The 16,095-nt window shown below is 36.2% G+C and overlaps 1 protein-coding gene across 3 annotated transcripts in view; it reads right to left on the bottom strand.

The window, feature by feature from the left end:
• Positions 1 to 15,832, bottom strand: part of HNRNPR (heterogeneous nuclear ribonucleoprotein R) — a 30,539-nt gene extending 14,707 nt beyond the window's left edge. Inside the window, exons 1-5 of one of the 3 annotated variants that reach the window (XM_031464324.2) lie at positions 15,687 to 15,832; positions 12,346 to 12,514; positions 9,999 to 10,117; positions 9,344 to 9,451; positions 7,211 to 7,324 (exon numbers count right to left, since the gene is read on the bottom strand). In XM_031464324.2, the coding sequence (XP_031320184.1) occupies positions 7,211 to 7,324; positions 9,344 to 9,451; positions 9,999 to 10,117; positions 12,346 to 12,502 (498 nt within the window). In that variant the 5' untranslated portion in view covers positions 12,503 to 12,514; positions 15,687 to 15,832. The remainder of the gene's footprint in view (positions 1 to 7,210; positions 7,325 to 9,343; positions 9,452 to 9,998; positions 10,118 to 12,345; positions 12,515 to 15,686) is intronic. The other 2 variants (XM_064493940.1, XM_031464326.2) reach the window with 2 other exon arrangements.
• Positions 15,833 to 16,095: the final 263 nt, after the last annotated feature.

The raw sequence follows: 16,095 nt of genomic DNA, 5'->3' as shown, positions 1-16,095 counted from the left end.
ATGTAATATATAATGCTACCGATAACAGCTCCCTCCCTACTCATAGAACCTGTCCAAACCTTTGACTCATGTGCCATGTATTCTTTCTAGAGACACAGTGAACACCACAGATGGGTCTAGCCATTCATGAAGCTTATGCTCTGATAGAGACAAATTTAAGAGATAAACAATATAATTCCAGGAGATATTAAAAGCTAAGAAAAACAAAAGCGAAGAAAAGGGATAAATGAAGAAGAGATTGTATTTTAATTAGAAGGACCTCCTTGGGGAGGCAAATTCAAACTGAGGCTTACTTGAGAAAATAAGGTAAAACTCTGAAGAAACAGTATTCCAAGGTGATGGAACAAGTACAAAAAGATGGAGCACAACTGACATATCTGAAGAACAGCAAAGATGCCAGTGATTGAAGTAAAAGCTTCACACAAGAGGCAGTGAAGGGAAAGAGAGAATGGGGCCAGATTAAGTTAAACCATGGCTAGAAGTTTGCATTTTATTCCAAATGTGTTGGGAAGACAGAGGATCTTGAACAGACAAGTAACTTAGGTTCTAAAAGGAATATTCTGGCAGCTGGATAGAAAGTGGACTGTATAGAGAAACAGGCTGACCAGTCAGGTTAACAGGGCAATTCAGGCAAGGGATGGTGAAGGCTTGATGTAGTAGGGTGATAGTTTGAAAATAGGGAGAATGTGAAAAACAGTGAGTTTTAAGTTATGCTGGATTCAAATCTACCTTTTAGTTACCTTGAGCAAGTTTCTAAACCAGAGTCTCAATATCCTCATTTGGGAATAACATCAACAAGAGGGTTCAATTTCCATGTGACCAAAGAGCCCACATCCTGTTCCTCATTTTATTCCCAGGATTGAACACAGTGCCAGGGACATAATAGCTGCTCATCTTTGAATGAACTTATGAATGAGTATGTACCTCATGCTGTAACTTATGTGCTAGATCCCATTCCTTCTTTCCTACTCAAGGACACTTGGTCCAGTAACAATTTTATCATCAATTTCCCCTTCATACATGGATCATTTCTATCAGCACATAAGTATGTTATAATTTCTCCCTTAAAATTTAAGTTAGAACCAAAATATATCTTGACTATAACACCTTCCAGCTATTGTCCCATTTCTCTGCTATCCTTTGTAGCAAAATTGCTCAAAAGAGCTATACATACTTGGTGCTTCAAATTCCTCATTTCCTAGTCTCTTGAATCTTCTCCAAATTTGGCTTTTACCACCATTCTAGTCAAAGTCACTAATGACATCCACGTTGCCATAATCAAGTATCAATTTTTAGCCCTCACCTTACTTGGGAAATTTGGTATAATTGACCATTCTTCCTTCACTTGACTTCTGGGACACCACACTCCTGGTTTTTCTACTTCATTGGCTTTTTCTACTCAGTCCCCATTGCCAGTTCCTTCTCATCCCCCCAAACTCTAAATGTTGAAGAGCTGCAGGAATCAGATCTTAGACCTTTTCTCTAGCACACACACTTCCACGGTGACAACAACCGAACTCATGGTTTTTAAATACTATCTAATGCTTATGTTTCCCATATTTATAATTTCCAGCTAGAACTCTTCTATAAACTTGAGGATCATGTAAGCATCTGTTCACTCAACAGCTCCATTTGGATTTCTAAGAGACATCTAACTCATAACAAGTTCAGAACTGAACTCTTATCTTTCAATCCTGCTAATTTGCTCTTCTCCACAGCCTTCACATTTCAATAAATGGCAACTCCACCCTTCCAGCTGCTCGGGTCATAAGTCTTTAAGTCATCCTCAACTCCTTTCTCTCATACTTCCACATTCAACTCATCAATAAGTTCTGTTACATATGCTTTCAAAATATCCAGAATCTGACCACTTCTCACTAGCTTCAGATATATCACTCTGTTAACACTATCAACTCTATAAATGAGCATTCATTAACAGAGGACAGTACTAAAAAAAAAAGCTACTGATAAAAAGTGTTCTGAGACAAGAAATACACAAGAGAAATTGGTATAAATTTTGAAATGTATTTTTTGGTGTGGCCAGGCTCTCTGGCCACTCCTAAGCCTAGCCAAGTTAGAATATTTTTATATTTGAGAGTATTTGTATTTGAATATTTTAAAACTGCTCTGGGAAGTAAATTCTGCTTTATATTCTTTATAGTAAAATGATACAATGGTGCTTCATAATTCCATTGTTCAACATCCATATTTTCTCCCTTCTCATTACAAATATACGCAAAAGCAGAGACAGCACATGCAATGGCACTGTGAAAATATATCTGAACACAGCTAAGTAAGGAAGCTAAGTGTCAGATTATTATACTACTTATATAACGTGTCTATATTTTTAGAATCATTTAAGTTTGTCTCATTAAGCATACCTATAGCAAAAAAATCTGTATTTTCAGGAAAAGCAATTTAATGATCAGCTTGTAGAATTAATAAGAGCAAGCTCCTTATACTCTAAAGTATCACTTAAGTGTTAGAAGTCCAATTTATAGCTTTTCCCATAAGAATACTGTTCTATTTCAGAAGAAACATCTACAAATGTATGATCAACAAAGTACCCAATATTATAATCACTGGGGTCCGTGAAGAAACAGGCCAAAAATACTGACTTCTCTGAGAAAAGGCTGAAAATAAACAATTTAAAAACTAATTAAATGACACAAATGAACTTATTCAGAAAACAGAAACAGACTCACAGACATAGAAAACAAACTTATGGTTACCTGGGGTGGTGGGGATGGGATAAATTGGGAGTTCAGGATTTGCAGCCACTAACTACTATACTATATATAAAATAGATAGACAACAAGGTTCTACTGTATAGCACAGGGAACTATATTCAATATCTTGTAATAACCTATAATAAAAAATATGAAAAGGAATATATATGTATAATTGAAACATTATGCTGTACCCCAGAAATTAACACACTGAAAACCAACTATACTTCAAGAAAAAAAAATTTTTAATAAAAACTAATTAAGCATCACTCCTTTTAAAGCTCTTTAAACTCAATTTTTAGTTAACTAAAATGTAATAGAAATGTTTTCCTTTTATTAACTTGTCGGTTGCTGAGCCATTCTGGCTCCATATGAGCTGTTCAGAGTAAGCACTCAGTCATGTGCAGGTTAATACTCTCCTTCCAGAACCAACAGAATGTAGTGAATACTGTAACAGTTCTTCCTTTACTCACCAGGCATTAAGGCTTTGAAAAAGTTTTGGCTGTCTACTATCTACTATCTAAGTGAAAAAGTTTTGGCTATTATCTATCCATCAAATACTTCAACAGTAATAGAGGAAGCCCTCTGAGACTCCAGAAGTTATTAACAGAAGTAACCAGGCAGCTCAACAGTCTTTTATCTACTAGGGTTCTTCCATTATCCAGCTTGTATTTACTGTTTTGCAAACACAGCAGTTCATCTTTATATATAATTCAATTCAGGTGCTACAAAGTCACACACTTACAGGTCTCTGTTAAATACAATGGTTCTCTAACACTTCCATTAACTAATAAATCAAAGAGATTCCAATCTACCATTTCCTTTGACTTTCTCCACAGAATATCAGTGCTTATAACCAAGCTTATTATATACCCAAGATCTCCATGGAGATTACATTTATGTCAATGGAAACAAATTAAAAGAGTTTTACGATACCAGCTGAAGAACACAAAAGTATTGTACCACATGGTAACTAGATTTATCATGGTGATCATTTTGAAACATATAGAAATACCAAATCTTACGTTGTGCACCTGGAACTAACATAGTATTACAGGTCAATTATACCTCAAAAATAAACAATTAAACAAACTCATAGAAAAAGAGATCAGATTTGTGGTTTCCAGAGGTGGGGGGCGGTTTGGGGGAAAGAGGAATTGAATGAAGGTAGTCAAAAGGTACAGACTTCCAGTTATAAGCACTAGGGGTGTAATTTACAACATAATAAATATAATTAACACTGTTGTATGTTATATAAGAAAGTTGTTAAGAGAGTAATTCTTAACAGTTCTCATCACAAAGAAAAAAAAAATCACTATTTTTTCCCATTACTTTAATTTTGTATCTATATGAGATGATGAATGCCCACTAAACTTAGTGTGGTCATCATTTCATGATGTATATAAGACAAATCATGCTGTACATCTTAAAGTTATATGGTGCTGTATATCAACTATTTCTCAATAAAACTGGAACAAAAAGGAAACAAAAATACAAAGATATTTTAACCAGACTAGGTCTGAGAGCCAAGACACGTGAAAAAAACACATTTCAAAATCGATACTTATCATTCTTGTGTATTTTTTGTCTCAAGGCCAATGCTTAACAATGAGTGCTCATTTATAGGGTTTATTTATAGATTTTATCCAAAGATAAAACCCCATAGTCATCTCATAACTTAATTTTAATACTGTCAGTCTCAGGCACTGACCCTATTTTCAACTTAATCACGAGCTAATAATTTTTTGGGGTGGTGGGGAGGTAATAAATACCAATAATTTTTAACAGTAATGAACCATAAAAGAACAAAAACCTAAATCTCAGAGCACCAAAAATGACATCAATTAAAACCAAATATTTATTTAATCTATCATCAACTCAATATATTAAAAACCTCCCATCTTTCAAAACTTTAATTTTCAATAAGTATAGGCCAAATCTCATGAAGTCTAAACTTATGGGAGGAATCCAAAACTTTAACATTGTAATCTCATAACAAACTGCTTGACAGGAGTGGCTTAGGCTGGTGATCTCATATAGAGATTTTGCTGCAACCCTATCTGTTATATGTAATGATATTACAGGAAAAAGTGTATGTCTCCTAAAGAGGCAGTACAATATAAGAAAATGTATAATACATATCTTACAATTAGCATACTGTTTGTTTCTAACTGGATACTCAAAACAGTTTATCCTATTTAATTGTTCAAATACCTCCAGTGAAATCTTTGAGTACTAGCAAATCCCTTCCTTATCTATATAATGCAAAAATAAAACAAGTCTCCATTAATGAGCTCATTAATGAAACCAATTAAATGGGCTAAAAAAGTTCATTTCTGTAATTGTGAAATATATACAAACAACTAATTTTCCACAAGTTATACCAGGCACTGTGAAGAATATAGCCATATATATAATTTTTATTCTTAAGGATTTTATAACTAGTCAAAGAAATAAGACTAGGAAAATGTAATGACAACTGGTAAATACTAACAAGTACATCACATGCTGAATGGTATACGATAGATAACTTTTTTGAAAATGTATTCTCTTGGAGGTATTTCAAGCTGCCTCAAGAACAAGAAAAAGGCAAAGGAGTAATTCCATTTTTTTAGACTTTTTTTTGGTTGTTTTTTTCCTGGGGGTGGTAGGGAGATTAGGCTTTTATTTATTTTTAATGGAGGTACTGGGGATTGAATCCAGGACCTCAAGCATACTAGGCACACACTCTACCACTGAATATACCCTCCCCACCCTAGTAATTCCACTTTTATTCATTTTATGAGGGCTTTAGGCAAGGGAAAAAAATCCTAATGCCAAGAACAAAATTTAAAACCATTAGAAAAAAAATACATACAGTGTAGGAGTCCAAGTAAGAATATTTCCATATTGTTTAAAAATAAAATATAAATGTAGATTTAAAAGGGTTCACAACATAAGTAGAACATTAAAGATAAAGGATGGTAGAGGGGGATTAATGAGAGGACAAAAGTGAATGAAAAGTTGAAATATTACGCACTTGTATATTATGTTTCAAAGACATTTGTTCCTATAAGGAATGTGTGACTGAGTCCCAATTCCAACTCTATCAATAGTTATATAACATTAAGTAATTTATACCAGTTTTTGGAGACTCAAAACAAACATGTAGTTTATCAGGTATCATAAAAAATAAAAATGCTGGGAGCCCTTTTAATAATGTTAAATATTAAGAAATAAAATATAAAGTATAATAATGTTTAAAAGAAGTTCAGGGAACAAACGCTAATAAATGTAAACTCCATTCTATACAGAATGAAACTAGAATTAGCTCCAATATAGACCTAAAAAGTTCTGTTAATAGGTGATGTCTTTTTTTATCTATTCACAAAGTAGAAATAATAATGTTTGCTTTTGGCTATGAAAAGTTTCAGCTTTTAGGAGGGTATCATTGATAAGTTTAAGATTTCTTAGAATTCTAATATAAGTATGAGATACATAATAGTATCATCTAAATATTTAACTGACATCATCACCTAAGGAAGTTACCCCCTTATCACTGTCCTAAAGAAAAACCTGTGAGATTATCACTTGATCTGGTTTAAATTTTAAGTTACAAAGCCATGATTTTAGTATTCAAAGAAAAAAACCATAACCAATCATTTGTTAAATACTGTGTGCCTATTATATTCCTGGCATTACGCTAGGCACTAAATAGATAGTGGAGACACCAAATCAGAAAAGGTCCCTGCAGTAACAGGGCTTACATTTTGGTACAGTTTTCTCCATTTAAAGGGTTAGACTGGGCTAGCATAAAAGCATACGAAGAAACCTTCACAAAGGCACAGATGGAGGAGAAATTCCTTCGTTGCTCAAGTACAAACCAACATGCTCAAACTTTTATCTGATTCTACATCCTTCCCCTGTGCAACCCACTCCTTTCAATAAATCTCTCTATAAATACTGAGTATCGTCTATGTGATGGAAGGAAGGGTCAAGGAGGGAGGACAAGCACCATTCAAAATTACTGACATAAACCAAAACCAAAAACAGAAAAAAGCAATTATTTGTCCTTAATAACCTCACCCCAAGACCTAAAATGGTGTGTTCCCAACTGCATAGTTTTAGCAACCAGTTCCAGGAACTCTACATCCCTTTAAAAAGTGTCTGGGTATCTACCAGTCAACTGATTACCCCTGTTATAATGGCAGCAAAATACAGGTGGCTATCCAAAAAAATAACAGCTACATTTTGGAAAAAAATCAAGTATTCTTTCCCATCATACAATAGCTAGAATAATTTACAAACTGGAAAGATTTCCCTGTATTTTGTTTTGGTTTGGTTTTTTGGGGGGAGGTAATTAAGTTCATTTATTTATTTTTTTAATGGAGGTACTGGGGATTGAACCCAGGACCTTGTGCATGCTAAGCACACACTCTACCACTGAGCTGTACCTTCCCCCTAACTGAAAAGATTTCAGCAAACAGCTGAAGAACACTTACTTCTGTTCCAATTCCAGGTTGCACGCCAGAGTATACACTGTCTGGTGGAGGACCACCATACTTCCTCTGTCCTGTGGTTACATCCAGGGTATAACCAGTCCTCTCAAGCAAGGCCTAAAGATAATTTTATGTAATTATTTATACTTGAATATTAAATACCACACACACAAATCAAAATATTAATCTTTTCCAAAAGGTTCCCCAACATCTTAGGCTACATATTTTAGTTAGGCCAAAAAAAAAAAAAATCACACTGGTTCCTCTCACACATGTTGCTCCTACTTTTATTTCTCCTTTCCATACATTTAATGGAAAGAATTACAGGCAAATTGTCTAAGCACACACCACTTTTTTGTTATGAGAAAAGAGAAAAGGGGAAAGGATAGTTAAAACTCTAACATAAGCTGACCTCAGGCTACCATTCATACCTATGTATCACAGTATTTCTCATTTTGTACCCCCTCTGCATCAATTAGGTTTTTTCATTAGTTGCTCCCTTCACGTATCATACTTACATCCACCAATGACTCTTTTCAAATAAAATGTTCTCTAGCCTTAAGAAATCTGAAGTCCTACCTTTCATGCAGCTTCTCTCATTTACTATTTCTCACATCTTCCTACTCTGACTTTCTATTGTACTCAAATAATTTAACCTTTATTTTACTTGATCCTTTTGTTTTGTACTCCTGCTATACCATAAGCTCCATAAGAGCCAGACCATTTCTCACACAGCCCAGACTCAAAATATTTGGCAAATACCAAATGAATATACTCTCAGGTTTCAAAAAACAAATAAAACCATGTTTTCTGATTTCCAACCTTCTTCACATTATATGAGGTAATAAGAGGAATCATAGAAAAAAGATAATGTACTTGCCCTTAAGAATTTGTATATATATGAAAGGCCTACAGAACAAAGACACAATGGAAAAAAAGAAATGCAATCTACCTAAAAAGGGGAGAATTTTACACTTCAGGTTCTAAGAGATTTTAGACATCAAGTTCAGTAGTTTTCAAAAATATCTTTGGAAGAACCCTGAGATTCCAGTTATCTTAGACCCTCCATTTTCCCACCTTTGATTATTTTAACTATAGAAATACACGTAATATATAACACATACACATAATATGTATACTACATATTTACATGCTACTTGTATAATGTGTAATGTACACATATTACATACATAATACACACCTTATCAAGAGCAAATAGCCAGCTTTATGAAAATAATATAGACCTATTCAATGAACAGTAATAAATTAAAAAAAAACAACCATTACATCAAATAGAATTTTCACCTATTATTTAAAAGACATAAGAATGGGAGTATGCCTTTTTACAGATGAGGGGGAAAAGATACAAAGGCAGTCTATATAAGCTAGTTATATGACAAAAAATATGTTATGTTCCTTGTCTAAAACAAAACTATACAAACTTCAACATTAAATAAAACAACTATTTCAAACTGAAAGGTCTATCACTGCAGCAAAACATCAATATCCATTTAACTAAGGTGTTAGGATCACTGGGCTTTTAACTAATAAGCCCTATATTTACCTTTCAGAGCAGTTTATCTACATAATAATAATAGTAGCAGTAGTAGTGATAATGACAATGGCTCATAGTTATACTGTTCTTCCTACATTCCAGGTATTATTCTAAACACTTGATATATCTTAATTCCTTTAATCATTCCAACAACTCTATGAGGTAAGTACTATTACCATTCCCAGTTTACAAACAAAAAAACTGAGGTAAGTAAGAATTCAGAAAGAGGAAGGCAGTTATAAAAAAAACCTCTTCTGAAAGAGAAAAAGACACAAACTGCTTGGAAAGAAACTGAACCAAGAGTCATGATCGAATCCATCCAAAAACACTTACTGGAAGTATCAGTAAATATATATCAAAAGGAATAAGGGAGTGTGTATTTAGGAATTTTCACCAAACATACAGTTAAACATTGTTCCAAAAATTCTTCTTATGTAGTTTCCCCTATATTATCTCATTTCCAAACAACAGGGTTTTTTTTTTAAGTGCAAGAAAAGCTTCTTCTAGGAAACATGAAAAGAAGCATTTGATCACATTAAAATTAATTCACTTTCACTACAACCATTCAAGTCAAGTTTTACCTTGATTTTTGCTTCATCAGGCCCCTTTGTGGACTCTTGCACTTTGCTTCCCTGTTTCTCTCTTTGCCTGTAGGTCTTCATAACTCCACATAAAAATGCACTTTTGTTCTAGAACAGCCAAGTCATTCAATGAAAAAGAATCACCAGAATTGTTGAAGGGTCAAATACATAATCAAATATAAATTTCAAAAGACCAGAATTTTAACAAAATATTTACTCATTTATTCACTCAACAAACATTTGCTGAGTGCTTAATATGTGCCAGAGGCTGGAGCAGATAGCAGTTAAAGACAGACAAGACCTCAGCGAACTTACCTTCTCCACTGGCAAAATTCTTCTATTTGTTGATATTTAAATGCATCTGGGATATTTTTGCCAAATGTCCCAAAACTATCCCTCCCACCTACGTTATTTCCCTCCAAGATAATAAAACAGGATCAGATAGCCCAAAAATGTTACAAAGGAGTGGGAGACTTTTACTTTACACCTATGTTTCTGAAAGCTCTTTGCCATGCAGATCTTTTTCTTTAACTTTTTAAAAAAAAGTAGAGGTGGTCACAAACAAAAGAAATCACTTCTCCAGAGGAAAAAAGGTAACAGTAAAACAATTTCAGATCATTAGCTGTTCAAAGACATTTCAGAATGATGACCTTACCTGAACATGTGATAAGTCACTTTCCTTGAATTGCTGTAGTACAGACAGAGCTCCTTCTTCATTAAATTCCCTGAGAGCATCAATTGCTCTTTCATCAAGATCGACATAAGCTACCAATCCTAAAAATTAAATTGAAAAGGGGGTAGCATTATTGCAACAAAGGGGATAACCTAAACTGTGCTATCAATGTTTAATCAAGAATTGTTACATTCAATACTATCACTAACTACATTCTCATTTAACTATATGCATATAGGCAGCTATACAAATACTATATACTATATACAAAGGTCAAGATTACAAATATGAAAAAAGATAAAATGTCAATACCTATAAACACGAATTTCAATCCCCACACCCCACAAAAAAAAAAATCCTAACCCCATTTCCCACTCCCCAAAAGGTTTAAGTCTTGGACGTTAAATCTGATGTACACACTGTACTATAGATTAAGCATTAATATAACAAGTTCTGGTTATGCTGGAGTAGTAAGAACACATTGTATTTCCCAAGGATCAACCTTCAAATTATATGCACTGTTGAAGTTGATGCTAACCACACAAGAAATGGGGAAAAAAATGAGAGAACCACTTTTACTAAATAATTCTTTCCACTCTCCAAAGTGTCAAAGGCTTTCCCTCCTTAGCACCAAAGATAAAATGAAATGCATTTGTTTATCTGAGCATCTACTTTGCTGCAGTCAGAATGTGGAAAGGCATAATTTTAAGCTTTTCTATAAATGCAAGTGCAGCTTGATTAATCAATTCTGAAATTCATATTTTGAAGCATTTTTTGTTCTTCTGAAGTGTCACACAGATTTTTAAAGATGCTGTGGCATTCACAACACTGTCAACAATGACAATTTTTTTAAATGGCATTAAAAGGACTTTACTATGGACTTATGACAAACTATACAGAAAATATATGCACTGTATTCTATACATGTAGCATATTTAACTGCACACAGAACATCTACTGAGTTTAAATATAATTTAAGTCTGTTAAATTCTATAGTTCTCAAAATATTTCAGAATTGATCCAATGTAAAGTGGAAATATTTGGCAGATTAAAACCCCCAAGTCCATAAGAACATCAAAAGTGACTACATTTTGGTAAAGCCAAAAAGAACTTTATTCCATACAGTAAATATACTTTAAATAAATTTAATGTCACTTGCAAAGTTACCTTAAAAAATGTTGCCATGATTTATTTTAAAAGCTCAAAATGAGCATGCCTAAATAATTGGACTTTCCTTACTTAAATACTCCATACCACCACCCAAAGCCACAACTCAGGATACCCATCAATCCTGTTATCAATCCAACTCTACACCCAAACCATCCACCTCTTATCAATAACAAAACACTTAGAGAGCATCTCTAAGCAGATCACTGCCAATTCTCTATGGCAGAATGTCACGGAAAGTTCCTGAGGAGTGATTTTCAAAGGGGACCATCATCCAGGAGTCATTGTGAGAAGTCATTTTTATGTCTAAAATTATCCTGAGCTTCTCAGATTAAAAAAAATTTTTTCAAGGACAAAAAAACATATATTTGTTACTATGGTACTGAAGACACATTTGTGAGACAATTCAATTCTCACTCCCAGAATCTGGATAGGCACACAAAACACAGGTAGAAAGTTTCCATCTATTGCCCCAAAGGGGGAGGAGGACACATTTATTTATGAACAACACTCCCTAAGGGTAAATATTTCTCTCCCTCTTTAGAACTTCAAACCACTTACAACAACCATATTAAAATGTTCAAATTTGCTTAAGCACTTAACCATGGGACTCTCAGATTAAAAAAAAAAAAAAAAAAGCAGCTGTTACAAACCAAACACTTCCAAATTACTGAGATGTGGATTTCTGTCTATTAGAAACTAGACAGGCCACAAACTCAAGGAGTCTAACATTTATTATCATTTCAGACAGTCTAACTAGACCTCTTATTATGCCACCTAATCAGACCTAAGCTGATTTAACAATCACTTTAAGAAACTGGAAGTAGAAAGTAAAAGCAAATGATGACTGATTTAGATTAAGAAAAAACTGTAAAATTTGGTATGTTGAAACATTTTAATTGGTGGTACATCTAAGACAAATTGATGTACTGTTTGTTCTGAAACAACTAAGACTGCATATTCAACACTAAGAAGGCTTCAAAATAATGAAATAAGAATATCAAAGTCAAACCCAATATGCTCTCAATGAAGGGAAAGTAACATTCAGCTCTACATAGATCAGAAACAATAAGTAATATTTAACCTTAAAAAAATCTATAAAATTCAAAGTGGTTTGCCCTCACTTTCATAACCAGTCAGAAACAAGAAATGCATATTATACCTGTCTGAAATATTTCATCAAGTCTTTCTGCCACCTTCTGTGGGAGGCCTGCCTCTATCAGTGTCTTGTAGTGTTCTGTGTGAGTTACACTGGAAGTATCCATTGGTTCTTCCTCTTCTTTTAACTGTACCGCATTACCATTCACCTGATTAGCCATTTTATTATGCTGCTGGAAAAAATTCAGGAGCTATATTACATTAAGCCAGAAATAACTAGTTTGTAGGACAATGCATGATTTATCTAAACTAATCTGTATACATGCTGCTAATAACCTCTATCAAAATAATATCTTGATGCCTTTTGTGATGTATCTGACCTAAATTTGCAATAATAATCCTGTAAAACCATAGAATATGTACATGGAAGCATTATATCTTTAAGGAACTTCATGTACAGTAGGTTAAATAGAGGCTTGAGTTAATGAAAACAGCTGTTGTGTCCTGATGAGAATATCAACAAATCACTACAAAATCCTCAAAAGCCCCTCAGCTCTCAATTCTTATAGTTTAAAAGTTTGGTTTAAAAACAGAATGAACGCCCACAGACCACTTAATCAAGGTTCAAGGACTTTCAAAATTTCCTAGCTCTGCTTCAAATCCAAGATAGTAAAATAAATGCCCTGTTGTCTCTAGTTCAACATGCTGGTGGTTTGGGTTTTCTCCACCTCACTTAAAACAAAACAAAAAAACAAAACTTGACATTAATTTTTGTTCTAAAATTAATTTGCTATTCCCATTCACAGATTTAAAAGAAAAAATGACCAGGTTTAGAAGCTAAACAATTGTTTTAAATCCATATAAAATAAAAACTGAGCTACAGTTGAGGTTACTTCTTTAAAAAAAAATCATGAGTATATATTGAATTTTTTGTATCAGTAAAATAAAGCTGGAAAACACTGAAGAACAGACAACTAACTTCTTCTAAATAGTTTCAACAAACATTACCTAATTAGGATAAACTTAGGTCAAGTGTCTCAGATTAACCCACCCAAATCATTTTGGGTGTTCAACCTGTATGCAATGCTGAAATGGACCAACTCCCTGAAGAGATATTAAAAAAAAAATACAAGGCCAGTCTCTATCCTGTCTCCTCAAAAGACAGGGAATTAAAGTGCATTTGTCTGTGCTGAAATGATAATGTGATGAAGATAACAAGCAGCAGAATAAAGACAATGCAACAAATACTGAAATAAAGGACATGAAGGTGGATCTCAAGGAAAATCCTACTTTTCTTCATGAAACTCAAGATACCTAGAAGCTATAAAGAAAATACAAGTTTCCCAAAAAAGCACTAAAACCCATAAGATAACCACACTTCCAGATTGCTTATCCAAACACCACGCAGATGCACTAGGTGCAGTTTTGACTTAAAACAACTTCATTTCAAAGTCCACTGATGTTTAATAGAAGTTAATTAAAAAAAGGGGGGTGGGGGGGAAGACTGAGAAGGAGGTAATAGTAGGAAGAGAGGAAGATGCAGAAAGGGTTACTCTGAAAATGAGATAAACAATATCATGACTTCTTATGATTACAAAACATTATTAAGACTTAGTAACCCAATAATGTCTATACAGACGCGGACTCCGTGGTTAAACTCTGGATGGATAAATGTTTCTCAAGGCAAACCTCAAATTCTGATGAACTGGCAAAAATGAAAACATTCAAAACTGGCACACTTTTGATCAAGAAACTGCCTACAGTATAGGACGAATAGTTAACTGATTAGTACAACCTATTTCTATACAGATGCATCCTCAAGTCCAAAAACCTCTTTGTGAACATATAGTTGTTGTCCATGCTCCCCCACTCCCAAATATGGCCGTAAATAAGATTATCAGAACTCAAAAGTTCTGTTATCACAAGACTCTTACAGTATTGTACCTGGGAATACTATTAGTCACCGAAAGAAAGCAAAATGTTAACAGAAAACTTCAATGAACATCTGTTAAGGTGGTATTTTTTTTAAAGTATATGTAAAGCAAAAAGACAAGTTGTGTATTAAGCACAAGATAAAAATACGTTATGATTACCATTCATTGCAAAGGCTCTCTACAAGTTGATGCGGAAATCGGTCGAAATTAAAAAAAAAGTCTGTAAACTTTCACAACAACAAAAAACCGGTAAAACTATTGGACTCTAGAAAATAAAACCCTTCAGATCAAGGAAAAACTTCTTCAAGTCAAATACAATGTGCTTATTTTAAAAGACATTCATGTCATATGAGACCATTTTAAACTCTTGTGTCAATTCAATACAATGCCACACAGCCAAACCATATTTCTGGATGCAGCAAATATACTAACGTGACTGAAGTCATTTGCTCTAAAGATTTTTGCAAAAAGTAGAAATTTAAATAAGGACTGCTAGGAGATTTGGGAAGTCTGGCACTAGCTCCTCCCTGACTTTTTCTGAACATCTCGTGCAAATTCTTCACATTAAGAGACCGACTTTAAAAGAGCCAACGAAATGAAAACTAACGGTTATCTCATGGCTTAGGAGTGTCAAGCCCGTATCCTACGACTGACTCATGAGACATAAATCCAGCCTCTGGAGGACAGCAAAAATTTTAAACAGGTAGTGTGAAAGGACTGAACCCTTCAAGAACCCCATGACTTTAAGTTTTAAATGTTGGCAATACGGTTTCTACCGCAGAAGAAAAAGAATCGCCTTTCCAATTTAGTACGCCTATGACATTCTTTGAATTATGTATCTCAGGTGCCACTCGAAGCCTAAGTTTCATGGCCTCTAGTAGTCATTTTTTCCTTCAAATCTCGCCTCGCAGCATGCAGAATGGGGGAGGGGAGGGAGGCTTCCTACATAAACCGGCCTTTCGGCCTTTGCTTCATACAAAAGTTTTCTCCCGGATCAGGTCACCAGGGGTTAGCATCCCGCCCTCTGCCTACCCCACCCCCGATGCCCGTCCCGATCATCAACACATCCCACTCGTGGCTGGGCCGGCTGAAACGCGAGCGAACGGCTCCGGCGGGGAGAAGCGAGGGGGCCGCGGGCGCCTCAGGCCGCGTGGAGCGGAGGGCGGAGGCGGGAAAATCGCGGCCGACACGGCAGGCCGCGCGGAGGACACTCGGCGGGCCAGACAGCGCGGGCAGGGGGTTGGAGGGGCGGGGGGAGGATGGGCGAGGGCGAGGAGGCGCCTCAGCGGGGCTAGGCCCTCAGCTGCGCGGCCGGACGAGGCCGAAGCCGCCCCCAGCCCATCCCCACCCCCACCCCGGGGCCTCGGACCGAAAACGAAAACTGGGGACAAGGCGCCGAGCCCGGGCCGGGCCCGGTAGGGTCGGATCGGGGCTCCCGGCCCCTCCCTCGGCGGGCTGGCGCGAGACTCACCAGGGCAGAGCTGGGGCCGGCAGCCAGGCCCGTGAGAATCAGCGCGAGGCGCTTTGAAAACGACTAGAAATGGCGCGCGCGCCACCCCTCCCCCCCCACAGACGGAGACGCGATCCCGGCAGCACACGGGGTTTCCCGGAACTGCTTCCAGGGACTCCGAGAAGCCGGGCAATCACTTCGCGCGGGCAGCTGACGGGCAGCTCAGACGACCAGTAGTAGCGAGAAGAGGCGCGCCACGCCGGATGACTCTGGAGCCAATCGATGAAGCCGTCGGCTGAGCCAATGAGGGAACTCAGCGCCGCCGGCTGGGGCGCCTCCGGGGCGGGGGTAGGAACACAAAGGGGTCTTTGGTGATGCCTCGGGTGGAGGCGAGGCTGCGGGGCACCAGGCCCAGGAGGGCCGAGGCCCC

Source organism: Camelus dromedarius, chromosome 14 (assembly GCF_036321535.1).
Source record: "Camelus dromedarius isolate mCamDro1 chromosome 14, mCamDro1.pat, whole genome shotgun sequence".
NCBI lineage: Eukaryota > Metazoa > Chordata > Mammalia > Artiodactyla > Camelidae > Camelus > Camelus dromedarius.
The sequence above is the reverse complement of the archived record's forward strand: the minus strand, read 5'-3'. Positions and strand labels throughout refer to the sequence as shown.